We start from the raw sequence: 15,150 nt of genomic DNA, 5'->3' as shown, positions 1-15,150 counted from the left end.
CCGTACTCACTCTACTCTCGCTTCACGCCTGCCAGACGAAATCTCAAAACATTACGTCATCGTGTGGTTACGTCATGGCGTACTATTACGCCATGGTGGCGTTCAGACAATATGAAATCATAACGATCGTATTTTAATTTTACAGATCATTTTTCACTTCCTGTTTTCTATATTTGAGTTTCCTTATTTTAAAGTTAAAATCCCGTCGTAGCAACACCGTTATGGGCAACAACAACAGCTCAACCACAGAATCAGATGGAGAACATGACGTCACAGAAACCGTCATCGAAGCACCCCTACCAGTCGAACCTCGGGCCGATCCAGATATCATTGAAAACATAGAAGGAGCTTCTTTAACGTCAAACACTATCACATCGGTAAGATCTAAGATACAGTAGGGTGGGAAGAAGATGGGACACATTTTCATTATATTTTCCGTTCCATTTGGTAGTAAACAAATAACATTAAAAGAATCATAAAACCGCATCCTCACTACTCTCATAGACCTATTAATTGTACTGAACACGATCAGGTATGTGCTAAAGGTGTCCCATCTTCCCCCATCCTACTATATACTACGGTGCATTGCATTCTATATTTAATCTTTCGATTTCAAAAGCGGTCACTCATAGCTACGTATCATGTCACAGTTTGAGTTCACGCGGATACAAATGATTCAACACGATTAACAACAATTGCCAAAACACAATAGTCGCAAACCACTAACCTATTTCACAGCTTATTATATAGAAGCGCTTTTAACGTTATATAATCTCTAAGGACATCGCAGCGTAGAATGTAACCGCGGGCTTGTTATCTAGTACAACCATGCTGGTTAACGAGCCGTTTATCGCAAGCACTCCCGCTGAGTGCAAACCGTTATTGTATTCCCTTTCAACACATAAGATTAAACTTAACTCAGTTTGCTTTGCGTCTCCAAATGGATCATGCAAAAAGCGAATTTTTTAAAAATGTAATATGAAATTTTCATTTGATATAGGTTACTTACTCCCATTTTTACACAAAACTCCTAAAATGCATATTTCTGCATCTAAAATGCAGCTGTGAAAACGCCCTCAAAACAAAATAGTTAAAAGGTTAAAAACTATATATATTCGAAATGAACCGCCCAGCGTCCAAATACACACATTTCCGTCGGGTTATGGTCAATATACAAAGGGATGGTCCGCAAATATTATTGACAGCGTGAACTATTAATATATCACTGCGTGAAACTCAATTTCCTTTTCATAGAAATACGACATAACATATTTTCTTTCTAAATTAGCTCTTTCGTCATTTATTTCGGTCATAACAGAATTTTATTTGTCTCTTCGAAAATACGGGATATCGCTGCAAATTGCCACACATAAGCATTTACCAGAGCGTCACATATACACAACATTTTACTTCGTGTTAACACTCGCTATCGTGATCAAAAAGATAAATGGGATTTTTGTTATCATTTTTACGTACTAAACAACTACTACAGCATATTATAAGACGTTTACTAGTTTTAACACTCGCAAACTTCCCTAGGAATTTGGGGAAATCAAGGAGGTTATCCTGAAGAAAAGCGCTGAAGCAGGGAAGGCATATGTGTATAAAGACAAAGATTTTCCCGCTGAATCTAAATCTTTGTATTACACATCGCGTGCACCAAGCAAATGGGGAGACATTGAATGGAAACGGCCTATGGTGAGCAAACAAAGTGGCGAATATGGCTGACACTGTGTAAGCTTGTGGTGTGACTGGTTACCTCTGCGTGATTTATATGGTCAAACATTTATAGGTATCCCTGTATAGTGTGGATCATATACTCGGTTGGTAATATGGTCCATGTTTTCATTATTTTCTATTCACATCTGGTGATAAACAATGAATGTTGACAACATTTTATAAATGTACCTTGTACCTTCTATGACTCGTAGACGTATACTACGACAACTATATTTGTGTCCATAGTTGTTAATGATATATCCACCAAAATGAACTTAGAATTCATTACATAAGCGATAAGTCAATATACCGTGGTTTGCAGAAACGTGTGTGTAGTTCATTAAGTATCCCGGCACCCTAAACACGATATTGGTTGCTGCGAAGTACAGCATTAGGCCTTGTTCATGGGAGGTATAAAGGTCTTGAACATGCTCGTTATCGGTTCAGTAAATATTAGGATTTGAACTTACACGCTCTGAACATACTGGTAATTACACGCGAATCATTATATCGCTTGGTCAGAGTTAATCCACACATCTTTATATACCACAACCAACTGCGGTAACTGGTACTTGCATATGCGGAATCTATGTGTTTTCGTACTATTTGGTAGTACAAACACTATTAACAAAATTATATAACCGCATCCTCACGACTCAAAAGCTCGTTGTTAATTTATCAAAACACGATTAGAAAATGCGAGGTTTATCCACTAACGGTATGTATACATCTTACTCCAGAGCACTGTAGTAGGTTGGGAAAGACGGGACACCTTTATAACATATTACTCATCCTAATCGTGTTTTAAACAATTAACAACCGTCTATAGGAGTCGTGAGGATACGATTTTATAATTATTTAAAACTTCTTTGTTTACTACCAAATGAGACGAGAAAAAAATCGAAAATGTGTCCAATCTTCCCCCAACCTTCTATAACTTAATTATTATTGCTTCAGGATCTTTCACCAAATCCACGCTTGTTAAAGAACGGTCAAAGTAGTGAGGATATCATACAAGGGATGCTTGGGAACTGTTGGTGGCTCGCATCATCTGCAGCTATATGCAGATCGTCGAAACATATACAAAAAGTAATGTATCTTAATGTTTATAAAAGTGGGGAAACTTGGGCCCTTTGGCTGCTTGCTACATGGCAGACCCTTCTTCGTGTACATTAAGCAGAAAAGTTGGATGTTCTGGAAAAATATCGTTTTGGCAACTGCACAAATAAATGTAGAAACGTTTATTATGTGTTTGATCACAAGAATAAGATATGGAATATTGATAATAATGCTTACAGTTACACCTAAATGGATTTCGGTCGGTGTTTTGCAACTTAGAAAGTTCAGTATAAATAAACATTGCACAAGTTCGATACAAGGAACCATAACAGACATTGGTTAACCATCACTGCTTCAGTTCCGCACAACTGACCACATAAACTACTTTAGGTTGTTCCCGGGGACCAGGTAATGACGGGACCAGATTACGTAGGCATGTTTCACTTCCGGTTTTGGAGGTTTGGACAATGGGTTGACGTCATAGTTGATGACAACCTTCCCACACTGCGTGGTTCCCTCTGCTTCGGTAGATCAGCGAATCCAGATGAGTTCTGGCTGCCGTTGATGGAAAAGGCCTATGCTAAGTATGTAGATAAATATTCACCTATAAAGTTACATATTAGTTAACTCGTAAGTGGCACGAGGTACATTGAATTCGATATCCATGTTATAAAGACTGTCGTTAGCCTATCACGTAGGGATAAATGTTTTACATTTGTATCAATAAGTTACATTCGTGGTAACTTGTAAGCTGGCGCGGGGTGTATGAAAAAGGATGTCCATGTTAAACGGCGTATGCCAAAGTAAGTCAATAAAAAGAGCGCTCGCCTCAAACCAGCGCTCGCGGTTCCTTAAATATTACCTAACACCCATATTAAGTGCCTTCTTATACAACAGAGTCCATGGGTCCTACCAAGCCACCGAGGGAGGTTTTACACAAGATGGAATGGAAGACTTAACTGGTGGTATCGCTGTCACTTATGACTTGGGTAGCAAGACACCCAGTAATCTATTCAGGATAATGACCAAGTAAGACAGTATAGATATGTATTGGCGGGGTACTAGAGTGGTTTGGGTATATCACTAGGTTTGGAATGAATGAATGATAGAATGAATGAATGAATGTAACTTACTTTATCCTCGCGTGGCCGGAAAACGACAGTCGTTATAACACGGGTTTATCACCTCGTGCCAGCTTACGAGTTAATTGATATATTAGACATTTTGTTTCCACTTTTCAGAGCTTTACGGAACGATAGTTTCGTATGCGGAGGTATTCAAGGAACAACTGAATCTGTTGACTCAACCACAGGCCTTGTGAGTGCACACGCTTATTCAGTGCTTAAAGTGGCAAAGGTGAGTATTGCTAAATTGCTCATATTCATCTCCCAGTACATAGTATACCGGTATAGTAGGCTGGGGTAAGATGAGACATTTTCATTCTTTTTTCAATATGTATATATATATAGATGATAATTCCCAATCCTGGCTTAAATCTTAGAAGGTAACCACCTTAAGAGAGACTCATGGCTTGCCACGCTGCTGGACCCCACCCACATATAATACAACATAACAAAAGACGACATTTGTCAGAAGAACGACAGTCCGTGGAACACGCTATGTAAAATTTTACGAAAATTCTAACAGGAATAATATGCACAGGTCAACTACCGTGGGGATACAGTTAAGCTGGTTAAATTAAGGAACCCATGGGGTGGCAAGAATGAATGGAAAGGTAATTGGAGCGACGAGTAAGTAGTTCATTGTTGTTGTTTGTGTCATTGTGTATTAGTTTACCATTTAAAACACATCCCTCAATTAAGTTATTCAATGCGTGTTTTTACACTTTCTCATATTTTTTGTTTACAACAAATCATTTTTATAATTTTACGTGCCTATTTATTACAGCTTAGCTCTCTTGTATTATTATTGTTGCATGAATAACTAGAAATTTATGGCATACTAATAATAAATAGAAGAATTCTATAAAAGGGCTATGGATTATATTCCCCCGCGGTTTTTATGTTGTTGAAAGCAATTTGGCTTTAATTTGTTGGCGCTCCTGTTCATAACAGCCATCCTGGGTAACTTTTATAAACCGAAATTACATTTACATTACGCTTGTTTTGAAAGAATTAGTACACCTTGTTTATCATCGCGTGGCGTGGCGTTCCCCCCTTTCCCCGCTTATAAGTTACACGTATACAACTTTGTGGGGGCATATTTTTTGCTTTTTGTCCACCAATTTAGACAACCCATAATGGACCACTGGGTTCGAGCAATCGCTGATAAGTGTCTTGCGACTCTTGCCCAAAGGAATATAATGGTCATGGCGGTAGGACTCGAATCCGTATCTTTTGTGTTATAGGGGCAGGCTAACCACTTTGCTAGGGTAATGGGATCACCATGTCTATAGGAGTTTAAATATGCCGCACGGCAGTAGGCTACAGCGTTTGGAAGTTTCAATATAATATATATGCTATCAATTCAAAACACAATATCAAATTAGAATTCAAAATACATTTCAGTTCATTTACGTGGCACTACATACCCGATGACGTAAAGTACAGCATGGGGTACGAGAACAGGGACAATGGAGAATGGTGGATGTCGTTTGATGACTTCATAAACTACTTTACTGACGTCACATTCTGTACGGTTGGACCAGATTTCGACAGTGACGGGAAACCCACAGGCGACAGGTCTTAGTTCGCCGCAATTTAAACTAACACTGTGCACGAATGGCCATAGGCATTGTGTTTCGTGCAATAATGTTTGTGTGTCTTTGGTGTTAAGTAAGGGGCCAACTATGGCCTAAATTCCATGACGTACCTCGCCGTCGTGCGTCGAATATTGGTGAGATAGAATAAAGCAGCAAACGCAGTAGTTCTATATACGCTAACTGTCCTCTTCGTTGTTAGTTTAATTTACAACGATATTCCTACTAAACTTTAAAACTAAATGTATAAATTATTTTTAACCTACAGTGTACCGCTTCCACCGTTCGGTGCAATAAACAGGCACAAAAACTTCCTCATTAATATTTATTCCCGCGTGGCAGATAACAACGATAATGTACCAATGACCTGACTTATAACTACTATATATATACTTATGTAGATGGCTACTTTCTACTGTGCAAGGCAACTGGGTGAATGGTAGGACATCTGGCGGAAGTAGGAACGACCTGCGTAAATACCAGACCAACCCCCAATACTTGCTTGAGTTCAATCAACCCGGTAAAAAGTCGCATTATTTAAGGGCCATATCTGGCCTTATACTAGGTCCTCAAGAACCTCATCTATTAAAAAAGCTGAATGTTACTGTACAATATCTTTCGGGACCTTTCCTTGGTAAATGAGTGCAAGTAGTTTTTTTGCGTGTCGGGGTAATTGGTCGTTATACCACGGGTGTTCTGTTTCACGAATTACCAAACCTAAAAAATACGAAACTTGAAAAACTGCTAAATTAAAAGAACCTAAGTTGTGCTGTGTGCATTACTTTGCTTTGAGAAATTAAAATTTCACTCTCGTTTCTTAGATGTGTTCCGTCCGGACGAGGACGCACCAGAAGAAGAAGGCAAATGCTCGGTTGTGATTGGTCTAATGCAGGAGTATAGGAGAGAAGGTAGAAGTGACGGAATGAAGAATCTTTATCTGTGCCTCAATATCTTCAAGGTGAGAAATTTGATAGGTTTACATAATGTAGTTTTTCCTGGTAAATAGAGAGAATCAAATGCTGTTTTAGCATCACTTTATTCCGTATTTTCGATCACGGTAATATGATATAACAAAATTATTAAATTATCTTATTATGCACATATGTGTTTTTCGGCAAGACCTTTAACGACCGTTGATCGATCCAAACCTAGTAATCTTACGGGTTCTCAAAGTTGTCAGTCGTACATTAAGATAAAAAAATATTATATATTGCTTACAAAGTTACATGAATGGTAGCTCGTATGCATAGGCAGAAGTTGTATGAAATAGAACACCATTTTAATAGCGACTGCCGTTGCCCCGTCATGCGAAGATAAATAAGTTAACCCATTCATTTGTTTAATTTCCAGGTAACTACTAGACCCAGTGGCAAGCTCGATTACCGCTTCTTCAGTCGTAACAGAGAAGTTATTAACACGGGTTCTTATATCAACCGACGAGAAGTCACGTTTACTGCTGAACTGGAGCCTGGTAGTTACGTGTTGGTGCCTTCTACGTTCTACGGCGACGAAGACGGAGAATTCTTAGTCCGTATTTTTACAGAACAGAGCGTTAACGTGGAGGAGCTTCGATAGTTTACCAAACACAACTTTCTATATAGTAGAATGGGGGAGGACGGGGCGGGGGGCTTTAGCACATAATGTCCAAACATCCTTATCGTGTTTTAAACAATTAACAACGGTCTATGGGAGTTGTAAGGATACGATACTATAATTCTTTGATTGTTCTTTGTTTACTACCAACTAGAACAAGAACATAGACTGAAGAGGTGTCCCATCTTCCCCCACCCTACTATACATATGAAATTTATCAAATAAATATAGATTATTAACCATTAACATTCATTTCTTTTCAAAAAAATAGTCGATACTCACATGGGGTTTAAGCAATATCGTACTAGGTTGGGGTAAGATGGTCCATGTTTTAAATCCGTTTTATCTTTCCATTTGTTAGTAAACAAAGAATTTTTACGCAGTTATACAACGTATTTTCCCGACTTCAAAATAGCGTTGTTAATTGTTAAAAACACGTTTAGTAATACGGGATATTATGTGCTAACGGTATCCATCTTACCCCGACCTTTTATATTAACCATTTAACCTTTCAAAAACACTTCTTTTAAAGCTAAGATCCCAATCATACTTTACTAGAACAGTTTCCATGGCCCATCTCACGCTGTAAGGTTTACAACATTAGTATACGGTTTAAGTAGTTCGAATATCTGTGTACTACTTTGTTTTGTACGTCTATGGGCACTTTCTTTAGAGTTGCGACGCAGTTTTAGTCGTTTGTACTGCACTATTACGTACTCAACACTATGCTGCTTATACACCAACCATTACTTACTGCTAATTTCAAGCGAGTATTTGTTTTATTTGCCGAATTTGAAACCAGTGTCTTTTTATTCTATATGGGTAAAGTTCTGTGGCGACGCAAGCCAGAAAGCCCTAGGGTTTTGGCTAAAATTGGCCCACTACCCATACAACTACCAACGTTTTTTTGTATTTTTTTTGTTTTAATTTCTAATCTTCATTATACTACTGTTTTTGATGTCATAATTATGTCCGTGCCATAATTGTGTTATATTACCCAGAATAAGCAATAAATTTTTAATTTTTATCTCAACACTTGATTGTTTAGTTACATATAGGTGTTTCATTAAGTCCAAACCGTAAACGTGAGGTATTCAAACACGAGTTTCGTAGCTTGGGGTCGAAATTAATTAGAATTTAGTTTCTAGAAATAGGGCAGCTGTCTTGAAAACAAAACGATTTATCACAGGCCAGTAATCATTTTAAAAGGGACACGAATTTCTGTAAATATTGTGCTGGAATAGATTTTGCTACTACCTTCATGGCACAGCCCGTAAAGGCGTAAACGTAAATGAACACAACCTGTTGACGGCTATAGCATAAGTCGAAATTTATGTATTTTAAAGTTAAAGTTAATAGGTATTTAAATATCTACCTAGTCATAATATATTTAGCGTAATCAAGGTGTGTTTTAAAACTATAAAGTACGACAATGCTAAGTTCATCCTCAGAAAAAATACAAAAGTTTCGTCCCCATTATTACTGTAACAAAATTTGTATATTTGACGTCATTAATTTCGTTATGGTTCACTGCGCATAGCCCAACCCACGACAAACGTTGAATTCAGTGCAAGTGGAAGACAGGAAATAAATTTGGTTGCGTTGTTTATTGAAAAAACTATAATTTTAGCACTTTTAAAGACACAAAGGCTTGTGTGGCAGTCTACTACTTGTAGTACTGATATACTGTAAGTACGCCCACGCAGAATATGTTGAACACGTTTCTACAATGCACGAAACAGAGCTGCATTTAAAAGGTTAAACCAGATATACACGTATCAATGGCTCATATTTTAGTTGCATTTGATTGTTTATAATTAATTAAGTATATGTAGGTTTAATTTTGCTAATTTTTAAAGCTCTGTTTCATAAATTATGTTGCATTTGCCGCTATCAAAATAGGTCACAAAAAATGTACAGAAATATGTTTCCTGTACTTTAAAATGCAAGTCATTAGTTCAAAGGTTTTGGAGAGTGTTACATGTTGTTTTGTTTGGTCTGGTTATGAAGTGTATCAGTTTGTACAAGTCTTATTCAAGATTTAACTGAATGAGCTTTTCAATTTAATAAGTTGTATTATAAAAAAACCCGAGCTTTTAACATGCGGGATCAGAGAATAAAAGGCTATTAGTATAATGGTATTCATGTACAGGTATATCATTGCTAAAAATATTACCCAAACACTTAAAATTCCTGAACTTTTCGCGAAGGTTTAGTCCAATTCACAATTCAATTTATAAAAAGCGATTTATATATAATGTTTGTTTTGTAAAAATATGCTCTGCTCACTATTATGCTTTGAAAAGTGAAGAGGAATTTGATGTCCATGAACTTCTTTACCAACTTGTTTAGCTTACTCTTATCTATTATTTATGTTTTGTTTTAAGCCCTGTGGAATAATAATAAGAATAGCCTTGTATTCTTTTTTGTGTGTTTAATGAAAGTGAATTTACTGGTAATAAGTAAGTTTAGTAGCAAAAACATCTACAAATATAAATATGTTTGTAAGAATAAGTTTTGTAACAAAGCAAACCATATTTGTGTAATAAATAATTTGGTAGAAAACTAGCAAAAATATTTGTTTGAAAATAAGTTCGGCATTAAAACATATCAATAGGCTATTTTATAATGAACCCGATAATTGGTAAAAAATGGTCAATAATTACTTGGTTGTAACAAAAACTGGGTTTAAAATCACCTATCTATCTTTGCGTTTTTGGTAGGCCTGCACGGATACTTCTTACTTACATATTATTTTAACTGAATTTTTAGTTTCTAAAGGTTTTATATTAAAGTATTACCCGTATTTTTTAAGCAGGGGAGGCATAATATGTCTAGTGTCAACTATTTTGTTGGGTAAAACTCTTTTACAATATAACAGATTCTATAAATTTATAAGCTGCATTGTACAATGAATTTTGAATTATCTAAAAGTGTTCTGGTATTCATTATAATACTATCACGTCTATCAGTATCAATAATCCATAAGGTTGGGCTTACATGCATATTCTTGATGTATACTGAGTTGCTTAATTGGTCAACATATTATGAAACCTATAAAAATCTGTTTCTGTATCGTATACAAATTAATCAATTTATATTTTGTTTTAACTTGCAAGCAAGTACGTAGCAAAACGCTTGTTTTCATTGTATGTAATTTGATTGTTAAATCATATTGTTCGCATTTCAGTTTCAGTTACCAAATTTACTAATCGTTTTCGTAACACATGTTCAAAAACTCAGTTCTCCATTTGACCTAGTTTTTAACTTTTTATTATGAGATTTAAACCTTTCAAATTTGGCCTCAAATCTCGAAAACGTGAATTTCTTGATTTACTTCTTAAGTAGCTCAGCATGTGTGTTGTGAGATATGAATGGATTTGTTTAAGAAAACCTGCTGCTTAAGCTGATTAAATAGGTTGAACGTCGGGATTATGACGTTATAGGATGTTACGCTCCTGATAGTCTAAGCAGTGATTAGTAAAATAAATCACGATAATAAGGTGTTGAATGGAGGTTTAGTTGGTATGGTTCTTTATTTAAATGGATACATTTGTTTCATTGTTGGTTACTTGGTTAGCTATTCAAAGAATCCGATGGTTTGTCACTCCCATTCTTGTATCACTTGTTGTATGTCCTATGCTTTTCACATGTAAAGGCAAAGTATGCAAATCTTATGGATAAAAACAAAAAAAAACTTTCAAAAGGTTGCTGTCTTAAATGTGCTTGAAAGTACATAGCAGAAAGGCTAAAGAAGTTAGATAGATTATAAAATCGTGAATTGTTGTATGTGTGTAAATATGGCATGTTTGTTGTTGCTACGTGTTTAATTTAAAAAGGAATAATTGCTTCTGTTTAATTTAAACTGGTTATAAATTATTCTCTATTAATTTTTTTGGAAGTGTATTTGCTAAACTAAAGCGTGTACATATGATATGCTGGTGTTTTCAATGCAAGGCATAATGCCCATGCAGTCAGACATGTTTGTGCGGTTTAAATAGCTAAGTATTCGTCAGCACATTGCATGAACTGTCGGTTAAGACGGAAGTGTATTTAGGCACAAAGCGGGTTACGCCAATACAGTGTCTGGTTGTCTCTACTTTCCAGGAAGTATGCAGGGTATTGTGTATAAGCACACAATACGGTACTTATGCCACCAGCCAACTTTTTATGTGTGCATTGAATTTAATGGAGAAATATTGAAAGGGGAACTATGTTGCTTCAATAAGAGGTATGGGGTTATGAACTATGGAGCCTTGTACTAGTTAAATATTAACTAAGTTTTAGAGCCTGTAAATTCCTCTGACATCATCTATCAATTGTATGCAAACTATAGCAGCAATGTTAATGTTACAACTTTATGTAAAAACTTTCGCACCTAATGAAGTTTGACATATTACTGGTAATTATTAATAGGTTTTATGTATCTCTTTGATTGCAGTAGTGTAAGTTAAAAAATAATAAAAACGAAAAAACTGGATGTAGCGACAAAATGACATTCGTTAAAACATACGCTTTGTAATAAGTAAACCAATATTTTAAGCTATGAATTGAATCTTAATTGACACATTATATTGAATCTTAATTAACCATTACTTTATGGCTATCTTCTGATGTTGTGTGATACCAAAGAAAAAGTTAAAATTTAAGCAATGCAGTTAATGATTAGCACTTAAAGTTGGTGGTTCCATCATTTTCTCTTTATTAGTGCAGCAATATGCTTGAACCAATATACTTAGCTACTACACACAGTATAATGTGCACAACAAGTTTTAGGAGCAAAATGGAAGCAGGGATAATTAACTCTTGAATTCAGTATACTATGTGTCTTACAGCCTTTAAGTGCCACGTATTTTTAAGGTCCCCACTTTTAGTGCAAGGCTTATGTATTTGGCAAAATAGGACTTTTGTGCGTTAGCAGTTTATAGTGTGGCAGCTTAGTAACCTTAGCCTTTACGTGGACGCAAAGTCGCGTGTTCTAGAACCTTTCTCATTTGGTGTAAGGTTTCTCATAGGGCGCCATCATTGCAGGAAATCGCCAAGCACCTGTGAGGTCACAAACCGTGGAAAGTTGGGCTGTGTGACGTAATAGATCAATACAGCGCGTCCTTTTGGGTTTAGCAACCACGCTTTTATTTGTATTTCTCAAGTAGTTTTTACCCGTTGCGTGTTTTAATGACAGTCATTTTGCCGCTAAATCAATCCTCTCCACCGTTTTAACTAATCTTCGTTTATTTGATGAGATTTATGTGATGTTTTGTCGACACGGTGGGTCAGCGATCAGCGCACGTTCAAATGTTCCAAGAAGTTGCACAGCGTAGTCACGGGTGACCAGCCTTTTGTTCCTACTTCCATATCTTGTTGGCTTTCTGTATAAACTTTCGCGCAGCCGTTGAGACGTCTCTGTCGCATTTGGACGCCTCTTATAATTTCAATGGTATGCCTTTGTTCCAAGGTTGATAAAAAAGTGACCAGTCTGAATTGTGAAGCACTACCAACTGTCTGGTGCCATATTTTAAAAATAAAAGGGCTTTTGCCACAGGGTCTCCACTGTCGTGTAATTGCTATGAAAGTATTTTACAACTTACCGCATAATTTACAACCATCTGCGCACTTTTCTTGTCGTGATTTTGTCTTCGCGGAATTTAAGACAGCAGCACAGCCATTACCTCGAGCTGTCTGTTTACGCCTTGTAAACAGATGATAAAGCAGTGTCAAGTGCCTTGCCGCATGTTTGGCTCCGTAGTAAAAGGTCGATGACCTCCTGCACGACATACCAGAAGTAGTAAATACACTCATATTCGTGGACTTCGCGCTTGATGAGAAATTCGGCGTTTCCGAGCCACGAGAAACCGCGTAACCTTGTATTCCAACCTTAGCTGTCAACGTCGGTTTAAGAAACAGTCAAGATCCTTGGTATTGATTTTTTGCGAATTCTTTCTAACGTCGATTCTCAACGACACGAACACCTGTTGTGGAACCGCGTTTAAATTAACGAGAATCGGCCGCGGTTTCTTAGAATTTGATATGAAGCCATTCAAGGGTTGGCTACGTATTATAAGAGATATAATTAGAATCAGGAATCCTGATTTTATTGGTTTATACTTTGAATTGATCGTATATTTAGCACACACACTAAGCGTTAAAGGTAAAAAGGTTAGTAGGTATCTATGTGCGCAATCTATCACTTAACATTCTTGCGGTCGTGGCCGAAAAATCGTTCACAGAAATAAACCTAAACCGAATATTCTAATAGAGATATTGCACAAACGTACGAACTATTACAGTACTTGCACTCTGAAGCTCTAAAATTTATATTTTTTGGCGAAAATTTGCAATTTGATTTACGACATAATACCGTCTCATAAAAGGCCAATCGTTTGCGTATCTTTCCAGTAGCATTCACCAAAAACTTTTGCCAGCCAAAAAAACGAATGTGTTTTTATACAGCACTTTAAACTGCAATTTCTAGGAACCAAGTCCATCATTTAACAATTTAAAACAAATAACACTTTACCTGTTCGGGATTAAACGGTAAACAGCCAGCCGTATGTTCGGTCCAATAGATCTTCAGTCTCCCGTTATTTTCCCACAAACTCAGCTCTGTGGGAGGCAGCAGCCAAAGGATTACATCTCCCTGTTAGGAAACAACTATTGAAGTTTTGTATTCACCTTGTCAAACGGGTAGAAAGACATGACCTTCTTTTCGAGCATTTTCATTTTCAGTCTATTTGGTTTTCCGTCCTTTTTGCCCAAGGTATATAAATGGATACCGCTTTGAAGCAAGCACATATAATTTATATTATGTAAAGAGCACCCGGTCTAAATGACGTCATCGTTTCTAATTACGTCACTACCACGATCGACCCGTTTTCGATTTTTACTTTCACCAAACGCCGCTCGAAAGTAATGTTTCGTGTTCAAATTTCTTCATAATTGAAAGCCTTTATGCACAATAATAGTTACCTTTAAAACGCAGTTTTGTTTTTTATAAACCTAATATAAATTTCGTCACATTCATCATAATGACATATAAATAGGCCCCAGCCTAGCTGTCTACCACACACAGGTAAATTCTATGAAGAATTTGGCTAATAATTGCCTAAACGACCAACGTTTAAGCCGAAACGTTTGCACGTCGTTTTAAAATCGGCTTAATCTGCGCCCAGTCTCGTTTAGCGCTACCCCGTGTTGATTATTGCATCATAAGCGTTTAGGGGCCGCGAACGGTGCGCTATGTGGCGTAATTGCTTCTAATTATAATCCACACAGATGTATACACTTATTGATAACCGCCAGCCGCTGCCTGCCCGACTAATGTACGTTGAGGTATGCGCATTCAATAATCGCTGGCCAACTGTGATATCATAGTACGCTGTGTTTCCAAATAAAGCATGCAAGTATGCATGTGAGTATGTAGAGCTCCAGTTTGATTCACAGTACGGCTGCTTGCCATAGATTTTTAATCAGCTATCTTATCTGCGCTGTTGGTGACAGTTTTAGGACACGACGCGAACCTGAGATCGCAAGATATCCCAATTCGGTTATCGCGCAAAAACGAAGCGAAACAGTTGCAATACCAGAAAGAGAGAGCATATTGTGCCGCAACAGTTTTTGTTTGGCTAGGAAAGTGTAGACTGCAGCTAACTGCAAACGCGCTGATTTGTTGTTTTAATTGGCGTTAGCACTTTAGTTTGTCCAGAGTTGTATTGGATGTGCGATACTTTATTTAAGGAAACACTCTCGATGTTTCGAGTCAGCAAATTTAAGAGATAAGTAAACAGCCAGCCACAAACGATCGTAAATTGGATGCGTTTTTCGATCGCGCTGCGTGTCTGTCGCTTCATTGTTTCGTCATAGGAAACGCTTCGCGTCTGTATGTGTGGCTACAAAGTGTCAGTTGCAGAACAAACCAACAATGCAGTTCTTCCTTTTGCGCACTGGATAATGATTATATGCTATGGCGCAACGCAATGGGATAGGGAAGTATGCCAGGAAATATTTACACGCAAGTACATAGTGTTTTCACTTTGCCGGGCAGGAACAGCTAAGTAGGTTTA

The 15,150-nt window shown here is 37.1% G+C and overlaps 1 protein-coding gene and 1 long non-coding RNA gene across 2 annotated transcripts; one reads left to right on the top strand and one right to left on the bottom strand.

Moving 5' to 3' along the window:
* The first annotated feature begins 113 nt into the window (after nt 1-113).
* LOC149741216 (calpain-A-like) lies at nt 114-8,123 on the top strand. Its single transcript, XM_089881012.1, has 11 exons — nt 114-377; nt 1,540-1,698; nt 2,677-2,808; nt 3,169-3,362; nt 3,676-3,807; nt 4,020-4,134; nt 4,441-4,529; nt 5,307-5,480; nt 5,899-6,017; nt 6,319-6,455; nt 6,848-8,123. The coding sequence occupies exons 1-11, from the start codon at nt 222-224 to the stop codon at nt 7,070-7,072; spliced, it is 1,632 nt and encodes a 543-aa protein (XP_089737138.1). The 5' UTR covers nt 114-221; the 3' UTR covers nt 7,073-8,123.
* A 2,863-nt stretch (nt 8,124-10,986) lies between these two features.
* LOC149741215 (uncharacterized) lies at nt 10,987-14,462 on the bottom strand. Its single transcript, XR_016385675.1, has 3 exons — nt 13,790-14,462; nt 13,608-13,723; nt 10,987-13,059 (listed from the first exon to the last, which is right to left on the bottom strand). It is a non-coding gene; the product is annotated as an uncharacterized LOC149741215 (long non-coding RNA).
* Nucleotides 14,463-15,150: the final 688 nt, after the last annotated feature.

The sequence above is a fragment of the Ciona robusta genome, chromosome 1, assembly GCF_009617815.1.
Source record: "Ciona robusta chromosome 1, ASM961781v2".
NCBI classification, from domain to species: domain Eukaryota; kingdom Metazoa; phylum Chordata; class Ascidiacea; order Phlebobranchia; family Cionidae; genus Ciona; species Ciona robusta.
The sequence above is the reverse complement of the archived record's forward strand: the minus strand, read 5'-3'. Positions and strand labels throughout refer to the sequence as shown.

Bases quoted from the DNA above. Each gene is read 5' to 3' on its own strand.
- LOC149741216 (XM_089881012.1), top strand. From the start codon at position 222: ATGGGCAACAACAACAGCTCAACCACAGAATCAGATGGAGAACATGAC. The intron at 1,699-2,676 runs GTGAGCAAACAA...TTATTGCTTCAG, and splicing joins TTGAATGGAAACGGCCTATG to GATCTTTCACCAAATCCACG. The intron at 6,018-6,318 runs GTAAAAAGTCGC...CTCGTTTCTTAG, and splicing joins GCTTGAGTTCAATCAACCCG to ATGTGTTCCGTCCGGACGAG.